The sequence below is a fragment of the Pelodiscus sinensis genome, chromosome 20 (assembly GCF_052426305.1).
Source record: "Pelodiscus sinensis isolate ZL-2025 chromosome 20, ASM5242630v1, whole genome shotgun sequence".
NCBI classification, from domain to species: domain Eukaryota; kingdom Metazoa; phylum Chordata; order Testudines; family Trionychidae; genus Pelodiscus; species Pelodiscus sinensis.
In genome coordinates, this window is record NC_143071.1 from 19725735 (window position 1) to 19747475 (window position 21741).

General features: G+C 48.3%; 1 protein-coding gene across 6 annotated transcripts in view; it reads right to left on the reverse strand.

Moving 5' to 3' along the window:
- FBF1 (Fas binding factor 1) overlaps positions 1–21741 on the reverse strand; it is a 40774-nt gene that overhangs the window by 2146 nt on the left and 16887 nt on the right. For 4 of the 6 annotated variants that reach the window (XM_089771946.1, XM_089771941.1, XM_089771944.1 and 1 more), the window contains 15 exons: positions 20717–20811; positions 18135–18193; positions 16511–16558; positions 16225–16380; positions 14308–14408; positions 13201–13407; positions 7422–7553; positions 6073–6212; positions 5220–5338; positions 4434–4556; positions 3843–4028; positions 2954–3130; positions 2082–2219; positions 1825–1951; positions 521–651 (listed from right to left, as the gene is read on the reverse strand). In XM_089771946.1, the coding sequence (XP_089628072.1) occupies positions 521–651; positions 1825–1951; positions 2082–2219; positions 2954–3130; positions 3843–4028; positions 4434–4556; positions 5220–5338; positions 6073–6212; positions 7422–7553; positions 13201–13407; positions 14308–14408; positions 16225–16380; positions 16511–16558; positions 18135–18193; positions 20717–20811 (1939 nt within the window). Of the gene's footprint in view, positions 1–520; positions 652–1824; positions 1952–2081; positions 2220–2953; positions 3131–3594; positions 3723–3842; positions 4029–4433; positions 4557–5219; positions 5339–6072; positions 6213–7421; positions 7554–13200; positions 13408–14307; positions 14409–16224; positions 16381–16510; positions 16559–18134; positions 18194–20716; positions 20812–21741 lie in introns of those variants that run through there. The other 2 variants (XM_089771945.1, XR_016347567.1) reach the window with 2 other exon arrangements.

Here is a 21741-nt window from a genome sequence, read left to right on the forward strand (position 1 = left end):
CAATTATGCAGGGATGTTGGGGGAAGAACAGGCCACTGAGTGGAGAATCTGGAGAGGTTAGACACTTCAAAGAACCAGAACAGGAGGGATTAACTGCCTTCCCTTTGAGGGTCTCAGACCATTGGGTCTGAAGCAGTACATACCCCCCACTCCAGTGGCTACGAAGGCTAATGGGGTTTCACCTGTGGCTAGTCGCTTTGACAATCTGGTTGTCCAATAATTTATGACAGACCTTGCTGCTATTGTTCCTCTGCTTCTGCTTTAAGTGTATCAGGGAAACACCAGGGTGCCTATTTTCTCAAACAACCCTTTTATAGTGCAGCACAGAAAAAAACACTTTACTGCCCAGCAACAAGCTTCAGAGAAAACCCATCCATCAGCAGGGGGCACCGGGCCCTCGCTGTCTCTTTTCCTGGCAAGTCAGAAGGGTTGCTAAGCCAAAAAACATTTTCAGCATTGCTCAGTAGCAGACCTGCTTGGGTCTTTAAATCTGACCACATACCACCGAACCTCATCTTACCCGTGCAGCTGTGTGCTTCAGCAGCACTAGTTTGGCGTACAACTCTGCGGGTCCCGCCCCTGCTGTGCCCAAGGTGCCCCCTGTGCTGCCAGAGTTGTGCTGAGGTAAGCTGATAACAGGAGGGGGGAAATCTGCAAAGAAAGCAACAATAGCCCGGAACACACACACACACACACACACACATAGAACAACATGGGACACACTGCTGGTCTATGGCAGGGACATTGTACCCCTACAGCTTTCCTAGCATGATTGCTGTCCCTGTGTTTGTGTGTCCTGGCGCAGCACGGCAGTCCCTCTCCTTAGCCTGGGACAGAGGACATTGTGGGGATTCATTCTAATGACTATGTGGCACTTCCATAGCCTCTTTCATGCAAAGATCCTGGAGCACTTTACAAACATTAACCAGAGAGAGGCTGGTTTAATTAACCCTCCAGAGTAGTCTGTGGGGTAGGTAACTCTTAGTCCCATTTTACAGAAGGTGAAATTAAGGGACAGACAAGTTAACCAATTTTCTCTGTGCAAAGCAGCAAGTCAATGGCTGAAGCAAAATGGAACCCAGGAGTCCTGCCCCAAGCCCTTGCTCTGACCCCAAGCCCAGCTTCCTCTTGGGAAGTGGCGGCTTCAGAACTGTCTCTATTCAGCACTGAACAGCAGAGATGCCCCACCCCCACCGGAAGACAAAGATGCAGGAGGTGTTGCCCTTTCAGCCCAGTCCACACTAACAAATTAGACTGACCCAGTGATGGTGCTCAGGGCTGCAAAAACCATCATGCTGTAGTTAAGTCGGCCTAACTCCTGGTGTAGACCCAGCTAGGCTGACAGAAGAATCTTCTTTTGATTTAGCTACCCACTCCTGGGGAGATGGATTAACTATGCTGATGGCAAACCCCCTTCCCTCGATACAGGAAGAGTCTACACTCCAGTGGTAGAGCTGCAGTGCCATAACTGGACCTGGAGCAGCTGTAGTGTAGACACGCCCTTCATCTCACTGAGTCCAGTGTCCCGCTCTTGCAGGCAACCCTGGCACACAGTCCTAGTCCTAAATGTACCAAGCTCCACCTTAGAACCAGCTTGGTCTCTTGCCTCCACTGCCCCTGATGGAAGCTGTTCCCCAACCTCTCTCCTCTGAATCCAACCTAAGTTTCTTCATGGCCAGTTTATTTTCATTTATTCTTGGGCCAACATTGTCCTTTATGTTAAATAGCAATACTTCCTCCTTGGGCTTCCCTCTCCCCCTATGTGTCCACAGAGAGCAGCCACACAAGAGCTTTTCTGCTGGCGGGTGTGGAGATGCAGCTTACATTGTGTGGTGCAGGGAGCACTTGATGCAGATCCCAGGGGTTTGGTCAGGAACTGCACTGGGCTGCTGGAAAGCTCCTCTCGCAGCTGTTCAAGCTGTCTCCTCTGATGAGCCAGGTTCTGGCGCTCCTATCTCGCCCCAAGGGGATGAAGAAGACAGAGAGAGAGAGAGAGAGAGATGGGCTGGTTTCTTGTGGCTTGGCATATTGTGGCACATAGGGAAAAAACCTCATGAGGGGGGACACCAGGATCTGATTACCTGGTGCAGGTGCTGCTCCTGCTGCTTCAGCCGTTCCAGCTGCTGCTCCATGGTACGCAGCCTCGTCTGGTGTTCTGACTCCACTTTCTTCGCCTCCAACAGGGCTTGCTCCCCCTCCTCATACTTCTGCGAGGACAACTGGGGGACATGGCAACACAGAGCATGAGTGGGGGGGGAGCCAGGGTGTGACGGCGCCCAGGGGAGGAGAGGGGGCTGTGTACACACCTATGGAAACCCCCACTACACCCAGGCATGCATGAAAACCTGGTTTAATAACAATTCTTCAGACTTCCCTAGCTCTTCAGCCAACCATTGCCCCTGTTTTATCAAGGCAGGGAGCTATCACTATCCCCAAGGCAGAGAGAGAAAAGTGGAAGAGCTGGGAACTAAAGACCCAATCTCAAGCCCCTACAGTGCTGCCTCCACTTCCTGCATGCCCTTTCCTGACTTCTAATGGGAAAGAGCCAAGGATGTGCTGATAGGAAGGGGCTAAGGGTATGTCTACACTACCCCCCTAGTTCGAACTAGCGGGGTAATGTATGCATACCGAACTTGCTAATGAAGCCCGGGATTTGAATTTCCCGGGCTTCATTAGCATAAAGCCGGCGCCGCCATTTTTAAAAGCCAGCTAGTGCGAACCCCGTGCCGCGCGGCTACACGCGGCACGGACTAGATAGTTCGGATTAGAAGCCTAATCCGAACTATCTAGTCCGTGCCGCGTGTAGCCGCGCGGCACGGGATTCGCACTCGTTCCAAATCCCGGGCTTCATTAGCAAGTTCGGTATGCATACATTACACCCCTACTTCGAACTAGGGGGGTACAGTAGACATACCCTAAGAGAGTAAGAGAGTAAGAGGAGTCTCCTTCATACCTTGCTCATGCTGTCAATCTCCTCTGCCCTCTGTTTGACGTGTACAGCAGCGACGTTAACCCTTTCCTTCTCGAGTCTCAGCTCCTGCCTCTCTCGCTCCAGAGATTCCCTTTCTCTAGCCAGCTGCTCCTCCTTAGCCCTCAGCTCACTGGCCTTGATTTTCAGATCTGCTTGTTCCTAGGAAGAGAGCATCATAGGTGATTATATATCACCTCCTTCCCCGAGCACATGCCCAAGTGCTCAGAAAGATCTACGATGGAACAGCCTCCAAACTCTGGGCCCACTGGAGGATTCTTCCCAGCCCCACATTCACTAGAGTGCTGGCTTTGTTTTGCAGGGGAAGGTCCCCAAGCATTAATGGGCAGGCTGTTTCCTTCACCCTGCCCAGACAGAGCAGCTGGCTCAGGAATTTGGGCCAGTCAGAGGAAGTGTTGGAAGGTTTCTCTGAACCCACATTATTCAGGGCGCCATGTCCCCCCCACAGAAGATTCTTTCCTATGGCAGGAACACACGCTACAGACATCCTTGATGCTGAGAACACGCACCAATACTGGGAATTTGTCAGCAGCAATATTAGCACTGAATTATTAGCCACCCCCTAGTGATTTATAAAATACACCGACAATCAGATCTGTTCTTACACTGCCACTGGGGGGAGAGAAAGAGACTTCCCCATGGCGCTGCTCAAAGGGGGCAGAACAGGGACCACATGGACGGGGGAGAAGATGCAGGAAGGCTACTTATATGTTACCATGGAATCACTGAGTGGCTGGTGAAGAAACACATCAGAAAGGCTCTGTCAGTTTGTCTAGCTGCCCTAGCACATCAGCTGACAAAGCTGAATTCAAGCCTTGCAGGACTGAAGCAGGAACAGGCTTTGCCATGGTACCTTTGCCAGGGTCATGATGGCCCCTTCTCTCTGGGAGTCTATCTGGAGGGCGCGGTCAACGTCACGCTCTGTCCGCTCTTTGCTCAGTTTCTGTTGGGTGTGGAACTCTGACCACTCCATGGCGAGCTTTCGACGCTCCTCAGCACACTTCTGCATAACCGACTTCTGCTCCTCCAGCAAGACGTTCTGGGGGAGCAAAGCATGAGACAGATGCAGCCAAGTCCTCCAAACCAGAGAGATGTAGGGAAGGTTGCCTTGAGGTCTGAGAGAGTACCCCTTCCATCAGGAAGAGTGGAACAGGGGCTCCTCATGCTGCTCTTCAAAAGGATTCCTGGCGCAATTCCGTGATGCCTCAGTGAAGTCCCACCTGGTTAATCTCTGAGTGGAACTGCTTCTTACCCCCAAACCTTCCACAGCTATTAGCTTAATATCCCTGAGCTACACTGAAATCTATGTGGATTAATTTCCATCCTGCCCCTTCTCCTGTCCTATTTTGACAGGAACAGGATTTTTCTGGTGGCCTTGATGCCACCTGAATTAATGCTACATAATGGGAATGCTTCCTCCTTGAGATCATCATATTCATCTGACCTTTGCCCGCTCCAGCTCTTCCCTTTCCATGGCCAGCTGCTGGGTCATGACCCTCCGCTGTTCTTCTAGTGAGCGCTGTAGCGATTCCACTTTGGATTGTTCTGCCGTCACCCTCCAGCGTTCCTAGGGCACAGAGAAGGCAGCAGACATGGGGAATGCAATGCATGGGGGACATGTACCCACAGTACAATCATGCTTTAATCTGAAGTAGGTATTTTTCCACTACCAGCTCCATTTCATTTGGCTTCACGACATCACCTGAATCTTGAAGGTTCAGGCCCTGTCCTGATTCTTCCCACCCGTCAGGAAGATAGTTTTCCACTTGTGCAAATAACCTGGACTCTCCTCACAGCTGTTGCAAGATACAAAATGGGATTTTCCACCAATGGGTCAGATCTCCCTCCAGCGGGGACATCAGCTTACTGGCTTTTCACATCATACCCCAAATAATTTTCCAATATGAGTATTTAACATGTAAGAAATTGGGTCTTGGCAAGGCCACTTAAAGCAAAGCACTTGGGTTTCTTACCCATTAGTAGAAATATGCACTAGTTATGAAGTCTGCATGCAGAGCTAGGTCTCATCTGGTGTTAGAAAAAGAACGGGAGATGTAGAGTTGCAAGACAAACTCAGGTCAGACAGAAGGTTACTGCTCCCGTGCTGGTGGGAGCCGTCCCTCCGTAGCTTTCAGGGGAGTTCCCATATTGGCTACAGAACATGCAGGCCTCTCCGTCAGAGCCATTAGCAACCAGAGGCTGAACGCACTGATTGTCAGCCTTGCCTCACCTGCTCCAGGAGACGAGTTTGCTCGCTCAACCTGGCCTCCATTTTAGCAATGACCTCCTGCAGCCGGCTCCGCTCTTCCTCCATGTCCCTCTGCTGCCGCATCAGTCTGTCCTGCAGCACTGAGGGGAGAAAAAACACTGTGCAGCAAACCACAGCCATTCACAGGCTAATCCCATGGTGCAGTGCAAGCCGCTGCAGTGTGTATCTTGTAAAAGAGTTGCAGGGCTGGACCCTCAGCTGGTTTAAACCAGTGTCATTCCAATGGCATTTACACTGGTTTACAACAGCTGGGAACCGACCCTCAGTCCCAGCTAGCTGAGATTGAGCCTCTGCTGGGAGTGCTGTCTGGCTACAGAACGTTCCTGGGAGCCACACGCTGAATGGAGGAGCTTTGGCACAGTTGTCTTGCTCAGGTACAGCCCTTGGCAAGCCATGGTTCTCTTCAGAAATGTAAGTGTGTAGCAGAGACCCAGGTGGGAACATCTGCTAGAGATGATGGACGATTTTGTGATTAAGACACTGGGCAGGGATCTGGGTCCAATTCTCTACCACAAACTCCCCATGTGCTTTTGGGCAAGTCATTAATCTCTCTGTGTGCCTCAGCTCCCTGTGTATAAAATGGGGGGAGAGATCAACTTGCTCTTTGTTTGCACAGTGCCTAACATAATGGAACCTGGTCTATGACTAAGGTTCCTAGATGCTTCTCAATATACAATGTCTCCTTCTGCACCTAAGTTCTTTGGGGCAGTGACTATGTGCGTACAGTGGAGTTCTGAGTGAGGTTAGGGCCCCTAGCTGCCACTGGAATAAATAACCATGACCACCGCTGCTAGACAAAAGAAAAAGCAGGTACCCCTGAGCTGTTCGTCCCGTTGACGGGCTCCAATCTCGAGCTCCTGTGATGTGTTGTGGTGAGTAGCCTCCACTTTGTAGGAGAGGTCGTTCAGGTTACTGGAAAACTTCTCCATCTGCTCAATGATACCATTCAGAGACCTGGAGGAGGAAAAGATGGGGTCATCCATTCCCACTGGGCTCCTGTTTTTAACATTATCATCATGTGATGAGGGGCTGGAAAGATTTGCCAACTCCAGGGCAAGGGGTGGCCACGCAGCAGGCTCCTCGGGCAGTGAATATGCACCGCTTTGCCTAGGAGCTTGAGCGGGTACGATAGCTCTGACCTGAACCTCTCCTGGTCAGGTAACCCCTCCCTTTGGTGGAGGACAGGACAGGAGATGCTTTTTCTCAGGGCAATGCAGAGGCCTCTAAACAAAGCTCATTTATTGACTGACAGAGCTCTTGAGGGCAATTTACTTGCTGAGCTGGTGGCTTCTGTGCAGACATCACCAGTGTCTGGGGTTCTCCCTTGCCCAACACGCCAGTTCTGCATCTGGGGACTGCTCCCATGGATTGCAGGGCCAGAAGGGACCCGTCACCCGCTAAGCTGGGTGCGTGTGACTTTTCCTCAGACGTTTCATGGAGGGATGCCGGGTTTATGGTCCATCTCGGCCCCGTAGCAGCTCTGTTTTTCAGAGACTCTCTGAGCTCTGCAGGGAAGAAGCAACCCTCTCAGCTGCTTGTTTTTCTCCTTCAGAACCAGAAAAGGAACCAAACTCCAGCACTACAGCAGGAGTCCCAAACTTCCAGTCCACTACTGTGCACACTCCCAGTCCGCAGGCCAGTCCTGGCCAAAGCGATTGCACAATCCAGGCCAGGACTCCGGGTGGGTGGGCAGGCCATTACTGGCTCCTTCCTGCCATTACCCCGTCCCCCATGGCACCTTTGTCCCAAGCACACGACTTTGGGGATCCCTGGGGAGGCCTAACCCTCTCCTGGCTCCTGAGTGGAACCCTCCCCTGCTTCCTCTGCAACCCCTGTTGTTGTGGAGAGTGAGGATGGGTGAGATGGCTGCCACAACATGGTGCTAGGTCCTCCCCAATGATCCCCAAAGCCACGTGCTCAGGGGACCGGGACCGGATGCTATGGGGAGGAAGAGGGCAGAGCAATGATGGGAAAGAGCAGAGCTTGCGGGCCAGTAAGGGACAGTACACACATTCTCCACCAGAAGTCCCAAGCCAGACTGTGCAATTGCTCCAGCTGGGATTGGCCTGCGGGCCAGGGGTTTGAGAACCACAGTCTACAGGAAGGGAAATGCAACAGCTGAAGGCCCAAGGGAAGGAGGCTGTTCTGGGAGGCAGCCAGTACCTGGTATGGGAGGTGGCACTGGTTACCGCGTCAATCTCCTGATCTTTCAGTCGTTTCAGCCTCTGCAGCTGCTCTTCATGATCTTTGCGCATCTCCTGAATGGACAGCCTGTGAGATCCAGAGGGGAGGACCCTGTTAATCACATCTAGTTACATAAGTTCCCTAGAGCACGTGCCACACTTGTGCTCAGACACATGGTTTTCATTGCCACAGCAAGAGCCCAGAGAAACACACAGTGAGAGCTGAATGGGAGCAGCCAGCTGATCTTGGCCCCCTTGCTGCAGGCCAGAGGGACTGTGGATGGCAGGGCCGGCTTTAGGAAGTGCGGGGCCCAATTCGAACCACTTTGGCGGGGCCCTCTCTCCCCCACCCAGGATTTTTGTTGAGCAAAAAAAACCACCACAACCAAAACACGCACCCACACAACAAACCACAACCACACACAAATATCACATCAGAAGTACATCTGATCAAAATGTAGTTGAGCATTTAAAAAAAAAAATGCCATCCTTTATTATGCAAAATTTTACACAAAATTAAATCAGTTGCCTTAAGTGTAGGTCAAATATTTTCAATTGCAAACTATCCAATTTTTTCAATAAAGTTTAAAGTTTGATTTTTAAAAAGTTACCAGAGAGCGCTGCAGTTTTCTGTTACATTGATTTACTTTTTAAATAGCAAAAATTGAGTCTTTGTTAAGAAAGTGTCAGTTCTGTGGTCAAATTCCAGTCCTTAGTGATTTCAACACCAATGATTTCACTAGGTAATATGGTACCTGACCACCATTACCTCCTTGCACTGCCCTTCAACACATTGCCTGCATGTTGAGTCCAAGGTCAGTCTAGACAAGATTTTATCAATGATTTTTTCTCAAGCGATCACTGAGACAAGACAAGGACTCTCAATTGATTCTAGTCAGCTCTGCCTTTAAACACTGGGGCTACGTCTACACTGGCCCCTTTTCCGAAAGGGGCATGTTAATTTCACAGGTCGTAATAGGGAAATCCGCGGGGGATTTAAATATCCCCCGCGGCATTTAAATAAAAATGTCCGCCGCTTTTTTCCGGCTTTTAGAAAAGCCGGAAAAGAGCATCTACACTGGCCCCAATCCTCCGGAAAAAAAGCCCTTTTCTGGAGGATCTTATTCCTACTTTGAAGGGCTTTTTTTCCGGAGGATCGGGGCCAGTGTAGACGCTCTTTTCCGGCTTTTCTAAAAGCCGGAAAAAAGCGGCGGACATTTTTATTTAAATGCCGCGGGGGATATTTAAATCCCCTGCGGATTTCCCTATTACGACCTGTGAAATTAACATGCCCCTTCCGGAAAAGGGGCCAATGTAGACGAGCCCTGAATGTAAAGTGTCAGATATAATTGAGGACTCCCAAATAGACTCTACACCACCAGAAATAAAACCTGTTTCCATCTTCGGTAACTTTCACTTAGATGTGACTCACTATCCTCTGCTTAGTGTTCAAGTTATGGTAGACCCTAAACCAGGTCATATTAAGTTCAGGTCTTTTAATCATACAATATGGATAACAACATTTCATTCTCCCAGCTCCAAGTCTTAAGTGAATTTCAACCCAAAAGAGCCAAAATTGATCACCTTGAAACAGCAAGTGTGTCTACTGATCTCTGTGGCAAAGTAAGTTGTCTATATAAATAAGGTCTGCTCCTGAAGCCTTTTCCTACAGTTAATTAACAGATGGCAGTAAATAGCTCATTCAGACCACTGGCAGATAATAGTTAGTCACCCTGACCAGTCATTAACCATAGTCATGGACTCACCCTACTCTCCATTGTCTCTATGATTCTCTGATGACCTGTGACAAAAAAGGAGGGTGGAAAGGGAAATGGAAGGGAGAGACCTCTCTAAATTTACCAATCAAAGAGCAGTATTGCCAAACCAAAAATCACAAGGAACACCTACACAAAGTTATAAGATTGGTCTACAAATCATAAGATATTTTAAAAATAAAACATGTTGGATTTTTATTGGCCTTTTGTTGAGTATTTAGGGTTCATGTTTTAAAGCTTTCCTCCTTAGCTGTAAGGCCCAGAAGTATAGAGAACATTTTTTAAATGAAAGCTGAGATTCCTACATAATCAACTGACTCCAGGCCTTTAAAAAAACACCAAATGTTTTGAGACTCATGGTAAAACAATGGAGGAATTCTTGTGAGCCTATGCTTTGCCCACAGTATAAATAAAAAACAAAACAAAACATCTTCTCCACTAAACATCCTAATGAGATACTGCAAATGGTGAATTGAATTCAACAGCTCCTGATATGAACAGGTATAAACCTAGTTTTTCATATTTGAGATGGGTTACCAGGAATCATACATGACAATATGAAATCTTTCCACTCTCAAGTCAGCATATTCACAAAGCACCTATAATTTTGATCCATTTTATATTATTTTCTCCCAGGGGCAACTGACCACTCCAGCCCCCTCACTACGCCATTGCCCCCCCTCCTGCAGATCTATCATCTTATGCACGTGCAAGATCCGTGAGAGCAGTCCCATGAATCTGCAGTTAGTGTCTGTGGCGCCTGCTTTTGGGTGGTGTCTCAATGCTGCCACATTCACCTCCAAAGAGGGGGCTTCCCTTCTTGCAGACCCCCAAGGTATCCACAGGTCCAGTCTCCTTTCAATGGGCCCACTTCCCAGGGCTCAATGATCTTGGATCTGGCTTCCATCCCCTCTCCAACCTTTGCAACTGCCCAGAGGTGCTCACCTTCCGCCTTATCCATTCCCACCTCATTCACCCCACAGGGACAGTCTCTGCCTCATTTGTCCTAGGGACTATTTTACCAAGACGTAATACAAAGTTTCCATTTAAAAGGACTCACTACAAAGCTAAAAACCTCAATGAGAGAATGATTAATACAGAGACATGTCTACATCTGCTGCAGGGAGACACCTCTGCCTGCCTCTACCCCTCTTCCCATTGCAAAGCGGGGGAGTGGAAGGAAAGAGTCTGAGGTCCATCCAACGGGACTGAAGCAGTCATGAGCAAGCCATGCCCGGGAGCCATTCTCCTGTTCATTGCTGGTGCAGTGTTGCTTCAGGCACGCTGAAATGCAGTCACCTGTAGGGTGGGGCTGGACAGCTGTTTAACACCTGCACAAGGTTTCAGGCAGGGGGCAGTGCGGGCTGCCTTCCTGCAGTGCCCCCATCAGAACTACTGTGCCCTCCTGGCTTAGGAAAAGAATAAACAGGAGGACTGGAAATTAACCCTCCCAGTCTCACGTCCCCTAGGCAGGGAATGAACCATCTACATTAGGCCCCAGCTGGAAATGTGGAGAAACTCCAGAGAAGATCAACACAAATGATGAAAGGTCTAGAGAACATGAAACATGAGGCAAGGCTGAAGAAATTGGCCTTGTTTACCTTGGAAAAGAGAAGACCAAAAAGGGACATGAGAGCAGCTTTCAAGTATCTAAAAGAGTATCACAAGGAAGAGGAAGAAAAATTGTTCTGCTTGGCCTCTGAGGTTAAGATGAGAAGCAATGGGCTTAAACTGCAGATATTTAAGACCAGAAACAAAATACAGGACTATGTAGCACTTTAAAGACTAACAAGATGGTTTATTAGATGATTATTAGATGATTTATTAGTTCATCATCTAATAAACCATCTTGTTAGTCTTTAAAGTGCTACATAGTCCTGTATTTTGTTTCAGCTACACCAGACTAACACGGCTACATTTCTATCATTATTTAAGACCAGGTGAGACAGACACTGGTCAGGGATGAGCTAGGGCAATTCAACTTTGGAAGCCCCAGGGGCCACACTGATACTTACAGAACATGCTGAGGGCCTCAACTTAAGTGTGGTTGCATATGCAAGCAAATATATACAAATAGCTTCTCTCACACCAACAGGCATTAATATAAAGATGAAGGCAAGACTACACAACACAACATACAGGCCCCATTTAAGTCAGTTCTGCTGATATTAATAATACGCAATATTTACCCGATTTCTACCCATGTGACAGCACTTTTCATGAGCAATGACAGTCCAAGAATTTAACTACTAAAACACATATCAACAGAAGATCATTACACTGACTACTTTTTGGTTTTGGCTCCCACTCGCTGGCCATGTGTTGATCCCCACATAAACCCAAACTGCTCCGTGGGGCACAAACAAACTGGCCGTAGGCAGCATACCACGTTAATAATAAATATTTTTAAACCTTGACCTTTTCTCTCTGCTGCCCTGTCTCCTCTCCTTGCTCCATCATCTCCCCTGGTGCCTGCTGCCCCCCAACTCCTCAACCTCCTCTGCTGTCCTGACTCCTGCCCTTCTCACTGCCCTCAGCCCTCCTGCAACCTGCCCCCCTCCACCAGCCCTTCACTCCCCCCGTGCCCATTCCCCCAGTAGCCCCACTCTGATCAAGTGAGCTATGCCTCCTCATTCTCTCTTCCAACACCTCCATCTACACACCTGCCCTGCCTCTCTCCTCTGCTGCTGGTCCCTTCCCTGCAGGTGTCTGCCCTTCTGCTTCACCCGAGAAACCCCTGGCACCTGCACCTTCCCTTAGCCCTGCACCCTCCTGGTGCCTCCCCCTTCCCTTACTGCCCCTGCCCCCTTTGCCCTCTTTCCCTGATGGCCACCTCCTCACCACCCTCTGCCCCCCGTTTCCCTCATGCCCCTGTGCCTTCACACATGATTTGCTCCATCCCCACCTTTCTCATACCCACCCCTTCTTTCAAGCCTTCTCCCAGCACCTCCCCCTCTAGCCCCCAATGCCCTTCCCCTCTCCTCCCCACACATCACCCTGTCCCCCCTCCCACTGACACCTCCCCTCCTGCCCTTTCCCTCATTGTCTGCAGTGCACATGGCTCCCTGCCATTTGTCTCTTGGTGCCTTCCCCTTTCTTCCCCTTCCCCGCTCCACAAGCCTCTTCCCCAGCCCCTCCGCCGGTGCACAAGCCCCTTCCCTACCTTCCGCGTTGCAGGGTCGGAGCCTGCCTCCGGGCACTTTGAAAGTCCTGAGTGTGATGTGACATCACGCCCCGCCCGGGCCCCACCCACCTGCAACGCTGTGCATGGGCAGCAGCAGGCGGCGAAGGGAAGCCGCCCAGAGCCACGCACGGGGCCCGCTCCAGGTAAAGCTGGTGGAGAGACCCAGCTCCACATAGTGATGCAGCAGGGACCCCAGCTCTGAATTGTAACGTCAACCCCGGCGGGCTGGCACTTCTGGGTGCAGGGGCACAGGGCCCCCTTAGGTCTGGGGCCCGATTCGACCGAATCGGCCTAAGGCCGGCCCTGGTGGATGGTCACTGGATAAAGCTGTGGAGATAGCAGGTTTCCTCTAGCGATGAGCTAACTCTTACCCAGGCACAAGTGGAAGGGGGCGAATAATGTCTGGGCATCCCAAAGGACCCTACGTTGGTGAAGTCCCTGTGCAGTGACAGCCCCATGAGTGCCTGCCTCAGGTGATGTGGCCAAGGTGGAGCCGTGTTCAGGAGCCTGCTGATCAGAGTAGCTCGGTCTCCTCACAAGCAGATGCAAATGCTCCTGGTTAGCTGCACAACTCGGAGATCAGGACAAGCCTTTACTCTCTTCCCATCAGGCCTGGGGTAATTCTTCACTCCACTGTACTAGCCCGACTTGTCCTGACATCACAATCCCAGCTGAGCCCATTTTCCTGCTTGCTTACAGATTCAATGTCTTTCCAAGAGCACTGCCCCCTTTGGGAGGGGAATAATGTTGGAGCCCAGACCTCCAGCCAAGTTGGCTGCCCCTCCCATGGCCCTTCTTACCGTTGCAGCTCCCGCAGCCTCGCCACCTCCTGGGCCTTCTCCTGCTCCAGCTCTGCCAGCCTGCACTGCTGCTGGGCCAGGAGCTCAGACTTGGCCTGCTCTGCGCTTTGGCAGTGGGCCAGGTACTGCGCTGCCAGTTCCTCATTCTCCTGCCGCAATCTCGCCTCGCGCTGCCGGGAAGATTCCTCAATCACCTTCACACGGCTCCTGCCCACAGGGAGACAGGGAGCTGTTTGCACGGTGCCTGCTGGGCTGGGCTGTTGATGGGCACTTACGATCGGAACTATGATGCTGATGGGCCAGTTTTCAAATGCAGGATCCTAAATGTTGGTGTCGGCTACTGGTTAAAAGCTCTTTATATTTCTATCTAAACAGTTGATAGAACTTTTCATCGATAGATCATAAAGCACTTCCCAAAGGGGGCCCAATCCCCTTTTACAGATTGGGAAACTGAGGCACAGAGCAGTGAAGTGTCATGCCCAAAGTCACACAGCATGTCAGCAACCCAGGGGTGTGTCTAAACTACATGGCTCCGTCGACGGAGCCATTTAGATTAGGCAGGAGGGCAAAGGGAAATGAAGCGGCGATTTAAATAATCGCTGCTTCATTTAAATAAAAATGGCTGCCGCGCTGTGTCGATCAGCTGATTGTCGGCTCAGCACGGCAGTCTAGACGGGGATCTGCCAACCTCAGAACCCTTCGTCGGCAGATCCTTTATGCCTCGTGATCTTGTTTCTTTTTGTTGATCTTTTTGTTTCCTCTTGCATGTTTCTTTTATTTCTTTTATGCTTCGTCGGCAGATCCCCGTCTAGACTGCCGCACTGAGCAGACAATCAGCTGATCGGCACAATGCGGCGGCCATTTTTATTTAAATGAAGCGGCGATTATTTAAATCACCGCTTCATTTCCCTTTGCCGAGTAAACTAACCTACATGGCTCCGTCGACAGAGCCATGTAGTTTAGACATACCCTAGAAGTCCTCTGCTTCAACTGTACACTGAGCCAAGTACACACCCCAGATACGCTGTGGATCAGGCAGAACCCTGAGCATGGGGATGAACTGCATGTCTCTGGTGTGCATGTGCCTGGGGTGCAAACCCACAATACCTGTGTGCATTTTCAATGAGCTCCAAGTCTTCCTGATGACGCTGCTGTAAACTGTCCAGGAGCAGCTTCTGCTGATTCCTCTCCAGCTCCAGCTTCCGCACCTGATTGGGAAAGTCATGAAGATGGGCTAAAGAAAACCCATCTTGGATGGGGGTGCCCAGGGTCACCACGTCTTTAGGATCATAATATATTTTGTACAAAGTATGCCTTATGAGGTTATCATGTGAAAACCCATAATCTACTGCACATCATTGTCATGCTAAAATGTGTGTATCAATATTGCATATGGATTCTAGACTTATGATAGTTACTGAAACAGATTGTAGTTCTGGGTAAGTGGGTACTGTAGTTGTTGGTGCCAGCTGAATGCTACAAAATGGGAACAGTTCCTCCTTGAAACCATCACATTCATAAGCAGCATGACAACACCTGACCTATGCCTGCTCCAGAAAACAGTCTGTATTCTCAAATACAAAGGCAAACTGGTATGCCAGCTGGGTGCTAAAAGACCATTACTTATTCAACTGGAAACAGCAAGGGCAATGTTCCCTCTAAACTTTTCCATTCATCTGTGTATTTTTTCCATCCATGTATGGAATATATTTTTATGTGCCTGGAGGCAAGTACGAATGTGTACCACCAGAAGAAACAAAAACCCAGCTGTAGGAGCTCTGCTAATCAGCGGGGCGGCATATGAAACTCTCCTGAACTTATATAGGGAAAGCTGAGCAGAGGAGTTGTAAAGTATTTATAGTTCACTTGAAGGACAGCTGGCAGGGCCTGTACACAACAGAAATGCATGAGTCCATATCCCAACAAGGACTCTCCAAGGAAAAGCATCAGGATATAAGAACAAAGGGGAAAAGGCCTCAGGCCACCTCTCCTGCTGCATCTCTACTCATAGCAGCAAGATCATTTGAAAGACAAAGAACCATCACTGAATTGGGAGGAGTGGTCCTACACGGAAAACTTTTCAGTCAGCATGGACTGCTGGAAATTTAGGGTGAGAGAAATCCTTCTGCTTTCAAATCTTAGCTAGCTTGGTAATATTTGAGTCAGAAAATAGCTTGCATGTTTCTTTTATAACCAATTGCAACTTTTATGCCTATTCCACTTATAGTCACTTAAAATCAATCTGTCTTTATCTAATAAGTGTGCTTTAGTCTTTTATCCAAACCAGCAAGTCTGGACTGAAGTGTTTGGTGAATGTCCACTCAGGTAAAGAAAGGCTGGTACACAATCATTCCCTTTGATGGAATGACAGACTTTTAATGAACTGACACAGTTTAGGGGTGAGATCCTGAGCAGTGCAGGACACACATTCGGAGGTACAGGGTTAGGGAATTTGCCCTGTATATAGTTAGTGAGTGGCTGGCAGGGCATTCATGCTAATGACTATGTGTGAGCAGAGCCAGGAGAGGCTTCTTATCACTAGCAAAGCAGTGTAAAAGGCACCCTAGGCTGAAGAGTTAAAGGGACACAGTGGTTCAACAGTCCAGACTGTACCCTGGGGGATGTCAGCTGGCCTGCAGTCAGGCCCCCTCAAGAGCAAAACAGTGCACATGGAAAATGTCAGCGTTCACCTTTAGTGCAGGGATAAGTCATGGGTAGCAGCCTGCAGCTCTTCACAGAAAGCAGGAGTTTTGAGGTTGTGTTTGGTGGCTAGACTCCCTCCCTGCAACCCTGCACAGACTGTACCATCTCTGTTACCTGCCCAATTCCTCCCTCTGGGCAGGCATAAACCATGTCTCTGGCACCTGTAATCCTGCTGCCTTTTGGAGCCCTGGTATTTCCTTCCTAACTTACTATCACAGCCCAGTTCAACCACTCCTAGCTTGGCCCCAATGAAAAGACTAGTATGACTACTGAGAGACCAATCTTGCCTCTGCCCTCAGCCCAGCAGGCTGAGCCCCTCACCTGGCTCTCCAGCTCCGTGAGTCGAGTCTGGGCACTCAGCAGCTCCACCTGGTGCCCAGCCACATTCTCCCTCAGCTGTGCCTGCAAAGCTGCCAGCCTCTTCTCGTTCTCGCCGGCATTCAGCAAGCTCAGTGCCAGGGGCTCAGCCTGCAGGAGCTTCCAGAGGAGAGCAGGGAGGGGCAGAGGGAGACAAACAAGCCCTTTTAGAATGAAGAGTGGCAGAAGCACCCTGTTAGCCCAGCCGGACGCAGGATCCGCCTCTGGAAAAGTCACGTTCTGTCCTCACCTGCTGCTGCAGTAAAACCTGCGGGAGAGGAGCCCCAGACATGGCAACCTGCAGTGAAATAAAGAAAAACTCATCCACCTTCTCCTCTTAAAGGCCTCCACCCCCGTGGGGTAAATCTTAGCTCAACTTAGCGTGAGAGCCTCCCTTCAATGGCTGTCATTAATTCTGATCTGACCCTCCTCTAGGCTTGCCAATCCTTCTCTGAGCTTTCCTCCCTGCAAATCTGGATTCTCTCTCCCAGAAGAGAACCTCTCTAGGCTCAGGTCTATGCTAGGGAGTTATTTTTAAATAACCCCCCTTATTTCAAAATAATAAGTGGAGCATCCACACTACCAAGCCTGTTATTTCAAAGTAACAGGCTGGTTATTTGAAATCTGTACTCCTGCTTTCCTTGGGGAATAAGCTTATTTCAAAATAGTTCTTTCGGGAGTTATTATTTCAAAAAGTTATTTTGAAATAATCTCCTAGTGTAGACATGCCCTAGGAAACCTCCAGAAGGACCTGCCCCTTTGGGACAGAACAGGAGACTTCCAACCTTCTTAGGCTTATTGACGGAGACGGGTTCAGGAGTCATAAGATTCTTTTTAGTTAAAAACCACACAAACACACCACAATGGAAGGCAGGAAATGAAAAGGACCCAGAAGGTCTAGCATCAGCCTTTCAGGGAGGTTTTAAAAACTAAGTAAGGACTGTTGGATACACTCATCATTAAAAGCTTTGATAATTTTCTCCTTTAAATTGCTAAAAATAAACGTTTAACACACACAGCTCCACAGAATTAGAGATGGAATATCTGTCAATGCATTCACATACATAGTCCTTTCACCTCAAACCTAAGGATACTTGGCAAAGTAAAACCCAATAATTAGCTAGAATCAAAGTCTCATTAATTAATGCACTCATGAGGGGTATGTCTACACTACCACCCTAGTTCGAACTAGGGTGGTAATGTAGTCAACCGGAGTTGCAAATGAAGCCCGGGATTTGAATTTCCCAGGCTTCATTTGCATGTTGTCGGGCGCCGCCATTCTTAAATGTCCGCTAGTTCGGACTCCGTGCCCCACGGCTACATGCGGTACGAACTAGGTAGTTCAGACGAGGCTTCCTATTCCAAACTACCTAGTTTATGCCGCGTGTAGCCACGGGGCACGGCGTCCGAACTAGCGGACATTTAAAAATGGCGGCACCTGGCAACATGCAAATGAAGCCCGGGAAATTCAAATCCCGGGCTTCATTTGCAACTCTGGTTGACTACATTACCACCCTAGTTCGAACTAGGGTGGTAGTGTAGACATACCCATATGTATTACTGAGCACTTCCAGTCAAGGACCTCAAAGCATTTTGTAAACACTAATTTAAACCCCACAGGACTCCTGGAAAGGAAGCAGGGATGTGTTATTTCCCCCTTCTCCTGCTGAAGAAACTGAGGCATGGAGAATATATATAATGTGCCTTGTCTGAGGTCACAGTGCACAGACAATCAGTGAGAGAGTGGGCAGCGGAACCCAGACTCCTGTTTCCTACTTCTACTCCTGTGTTTCAGCCACTGAAAAATGACTGTACAGCTAGAGGAGTACTATCCCCAATATACCATGATCAGCGCAGTAGCATCTCACACCTACCTGAGTTAGTGTGGAAGGCCTCAGAACTTCTGGGTGTCCTTGGAGAGAAGCTGAGGGAGCTGAATATTCAACACATTTAACACTCAGACATGGCAGTGGACTTAGGCATTTTCAGTATATTGAGCAGTGAAAACAGCAGCATTAGAAGCCGGACAGATATAAATGCAGCTCTTCCATATCTAACCACAGGTGTGCTGCTTCAGCATGAGTAGGACAGTTTAGTGTCGTAAGAGCTCCAGCCACCGAGGCAGTGGGACTAGGTACTCCAGAACACATGGTCAGAGTGGAGCCATGAGGAGCTGGAAGATCCTCTGGACACTAAAGAAAGATGCATCTTTAATGAAACCCGTACACCCCCCAAGTGCCTCCTTGAATGCTTTATGCACATTCGCCCCTTGCTGCATCCCTGCCCACAGAGCATCCAGAAATGAATTATTCCAAGGAGCTGACTGGGGTAGATTTCTACTCCAGGCATATGGACTGACACATGGTTAAGTGCTAGATACGCAGCATTGGCCTGATTTTTATCCGTACCCCCCACCCTCAAAAAGTCACTAGGACACCCAAGGAAATTTCCACACTTCTAGGAAATACTATTTGCTTCCAGGGACACAGGCATGCAGTGCAAGACCTGGTAGGGTCAGCTCTCACCTACCAAGCCAAGGGCTATCATTTCTGCATCCCCTTGACTCCATCTTGGTTGGCCAGCCTCATCATGGTACCCACCCTTCAGAGGCAGATTACTGACCTCAGGTGAATGTGAATCAGCTGGAAAGAGGACAACATCACCCTCTATGCGGAAGCCCACTGCATTACCTCTGGGACGTGCCAGCCCTCTCCCTGCATCAAAAGAAAGGGTCCCAGCACCTCACCAGCATCTAGCTCCCACGTCAGCACTGCTGCTCTTAAGTCACACAACTGACCACATGCATTTGCTTTGAGCCCATCACACTGTGTGCTCCTTCCAGGCTCCAACCCAACATCTCTGACCCCCAAATAGGAAATACCTTCCACCCTCATTGGCTGTGATGTCATCTCTTTGACACCTCACTGAGACCAGTGTCTGCTACTTCCAGACTGCGTAATGTCCAATCTCTTTTAATAGAGCAGAACCTCAAAGTTACAAATATCAGAATTACAAACTGACCAGTCAACCCCACAACTCATTTGGAGCTTGACATACATAATTGAGCAGCAGCAGCAGTGATAAAAAATGAAATACAGTAAAGTACTGTGTTCAAAAATAAAGTGAAAGTTTACTAAAAAATAAAGAGAAAGTCTAAAGATCTGACAAGGTAAGGAAACTGTTTCTTGCACTTATTTCATTTAAATTAAGGTGGTTAAGAGCCACATTTTTCTTCTGCATCGTAAAGTTTCAAAGCTGTATTAAGTCAATGCTCAGCTGTAAACTCTTGAAAGAACCATGTTTTGTTCAGAGTTACGAACATACTCTACTGCTGAGATGTTTGTAATTCTGAGGTTCTACTGTATATTCCATAGAAAAAAAAGTTACAAATATAAGCCAACAGGGGGCAGTGCTCTGTAACAGCTGGCACTGAGATAGGAGTACCAATGGCTCACAGTTGCCTATGTCCCTGTGTCCTGGCACTGGATGATGTGTGACCAGGTGGGCAGGACAACAAGGATACATCTACACAGCAACTACATACCTGCAGCTGGCCTGTGCCAGCTAACTCAGGCTCAGGCTGTGGGGCCGTTTCATTGCAGGGTCAGCCTGAGCCCAGATGTCTACACAGCAGTGAGCTGGCTTGGCAGTCCAAGCCCCACATGTCCAAGTCCGCTGGCACAAGTCAGCCATGGGTTTTTCATTCCTGTGTAGACAACCTACAAGGCTAACACCAGGAGGCAAAGTGGCAAAGGCATGTGGATGAATGTTGGAGGGAGAAGTAGTCCATCAAGGAGAGAGAACTGTGGAAGAGGAGGATGAAGGGCACAGACAATTGAGGAAGGCTGAGGATGAATTATCCTTCCTATTGCTAGAGTGTCAAGGAAAGCATGGCCCTTCTTTAACATGAGACATGTGATGGGAAGAAGTTAAGCCAGGCACTAAACTAGCATCCTTGGTCGGTAACTGGAGAGGACTCTGTCCACTCTCAGAGGAGGGGGGTAGGACAAGGAACTGCCATGATATAGATCTAAGAGGAAGAGAAAGGGGGATAGAGGGACAAAAGGGAATTGAGACAGAGAGAATAGGAATGTGTGATCAGCCACACTTCCATCTGCCGTTCAGTTGGGGAGCAAGCCCTAAGGTCCCTACAGACAGAGCAGGAAATATGCTTGGGCTTCTCAGCTTTTGTAATGAAACCTTTTTGATGCACAGCCTGGAAGCCTTGCTAGGCCCATCTGTTCCTGATTTTCATCTCATCTGCAAAGGCAATGATGCCAAGGTCATTTGACTTTAAAAGACAACTTTGTATTCACCATCTGGGAGGAGAGAGGAGAACTTGGGAATCCCCAAGGTTTCACAGTGTCTCTCTATGGCTACTGATCACCTAGCTACGTATGTCACCAGTATGTGTTTCCTCCTCAGCAGCTGGGCTGGTTTGGGATGTGAAACATACCGGCATTGCTGGTGTCTCCAGAAGGTGCCTCTTTCCTGAACTCAGATGTAAGAGTTGCGGCTTGTTTCTGAGTGGCTAGCCACAGAACAGGATACCTGTGGGATGCATTAGGTAAATAAGTAACTAGGGGAATGCCATTATAGCCACACAGTAGCGGGTATGGTGAAAGAAAAAGATTAAAGGGGTATTTTCTGGTTAATGGTAAGAAGTTTCAGAAACATACGATCAGCAGTTTTGTACACCACCAAGCCTATAGATTCTTCCACAAAGAGTCACAAAGGAGTAATTTTCCAAGCTCAAAAGCTGGAGCTGTCAATCAAGGTGATTTTTCTTTAAAATATACTGTACTCGATCTGACTATTCACCAAGATCACAGATTTATAACATTCAAAAGCCACCACAAAATTCTCTTCTTACCTACCCTTACCGAGGGTGGGCTGATTTAAATCACAATGATTTAGATAGGTAACTAGGAAATCAAAATAATGTAAACCATCCATTTATTTTAAGCTCAAGCAGGAAACTTTAATATCAATAATCCATTTTAATCATGTTTTACATTTGTACTGTTTTGTTATTTTCCTATAGAAAAATTTATTCTCATTGATTGGTAACCATTAAAGCTTACTGAATTGCAATTAAAAATAGCCTTAACACTAAATTTCGTGCTGCTTTCTGCTAACCAGGAGGATGCAATATATCTGTACACATTTAATTAAGCAATTAATTATAGAGCTTAATCTTACATTTATTCAGTGTCATAATTTTCACATTTCTTAAGGTAGAAAACTGTTAATGGTGCATTTCTTTATTAGACGATCATTAATTTTTTACTTGTGATTTGTATCAAGCTCTAGTTGGATAGAAATTTAAATTTAATTAAAAATAAACAATAAATGCACAAATCCAGAATTTTCATTGATTTTAATTTAATAAAATGACCTTAAAAGTGCTGAGTATGTAAGAAAAAGTGTATCAACACATTTTGCATTTCAAACTCTAATTTATTAAGCAAAGCAAGTATT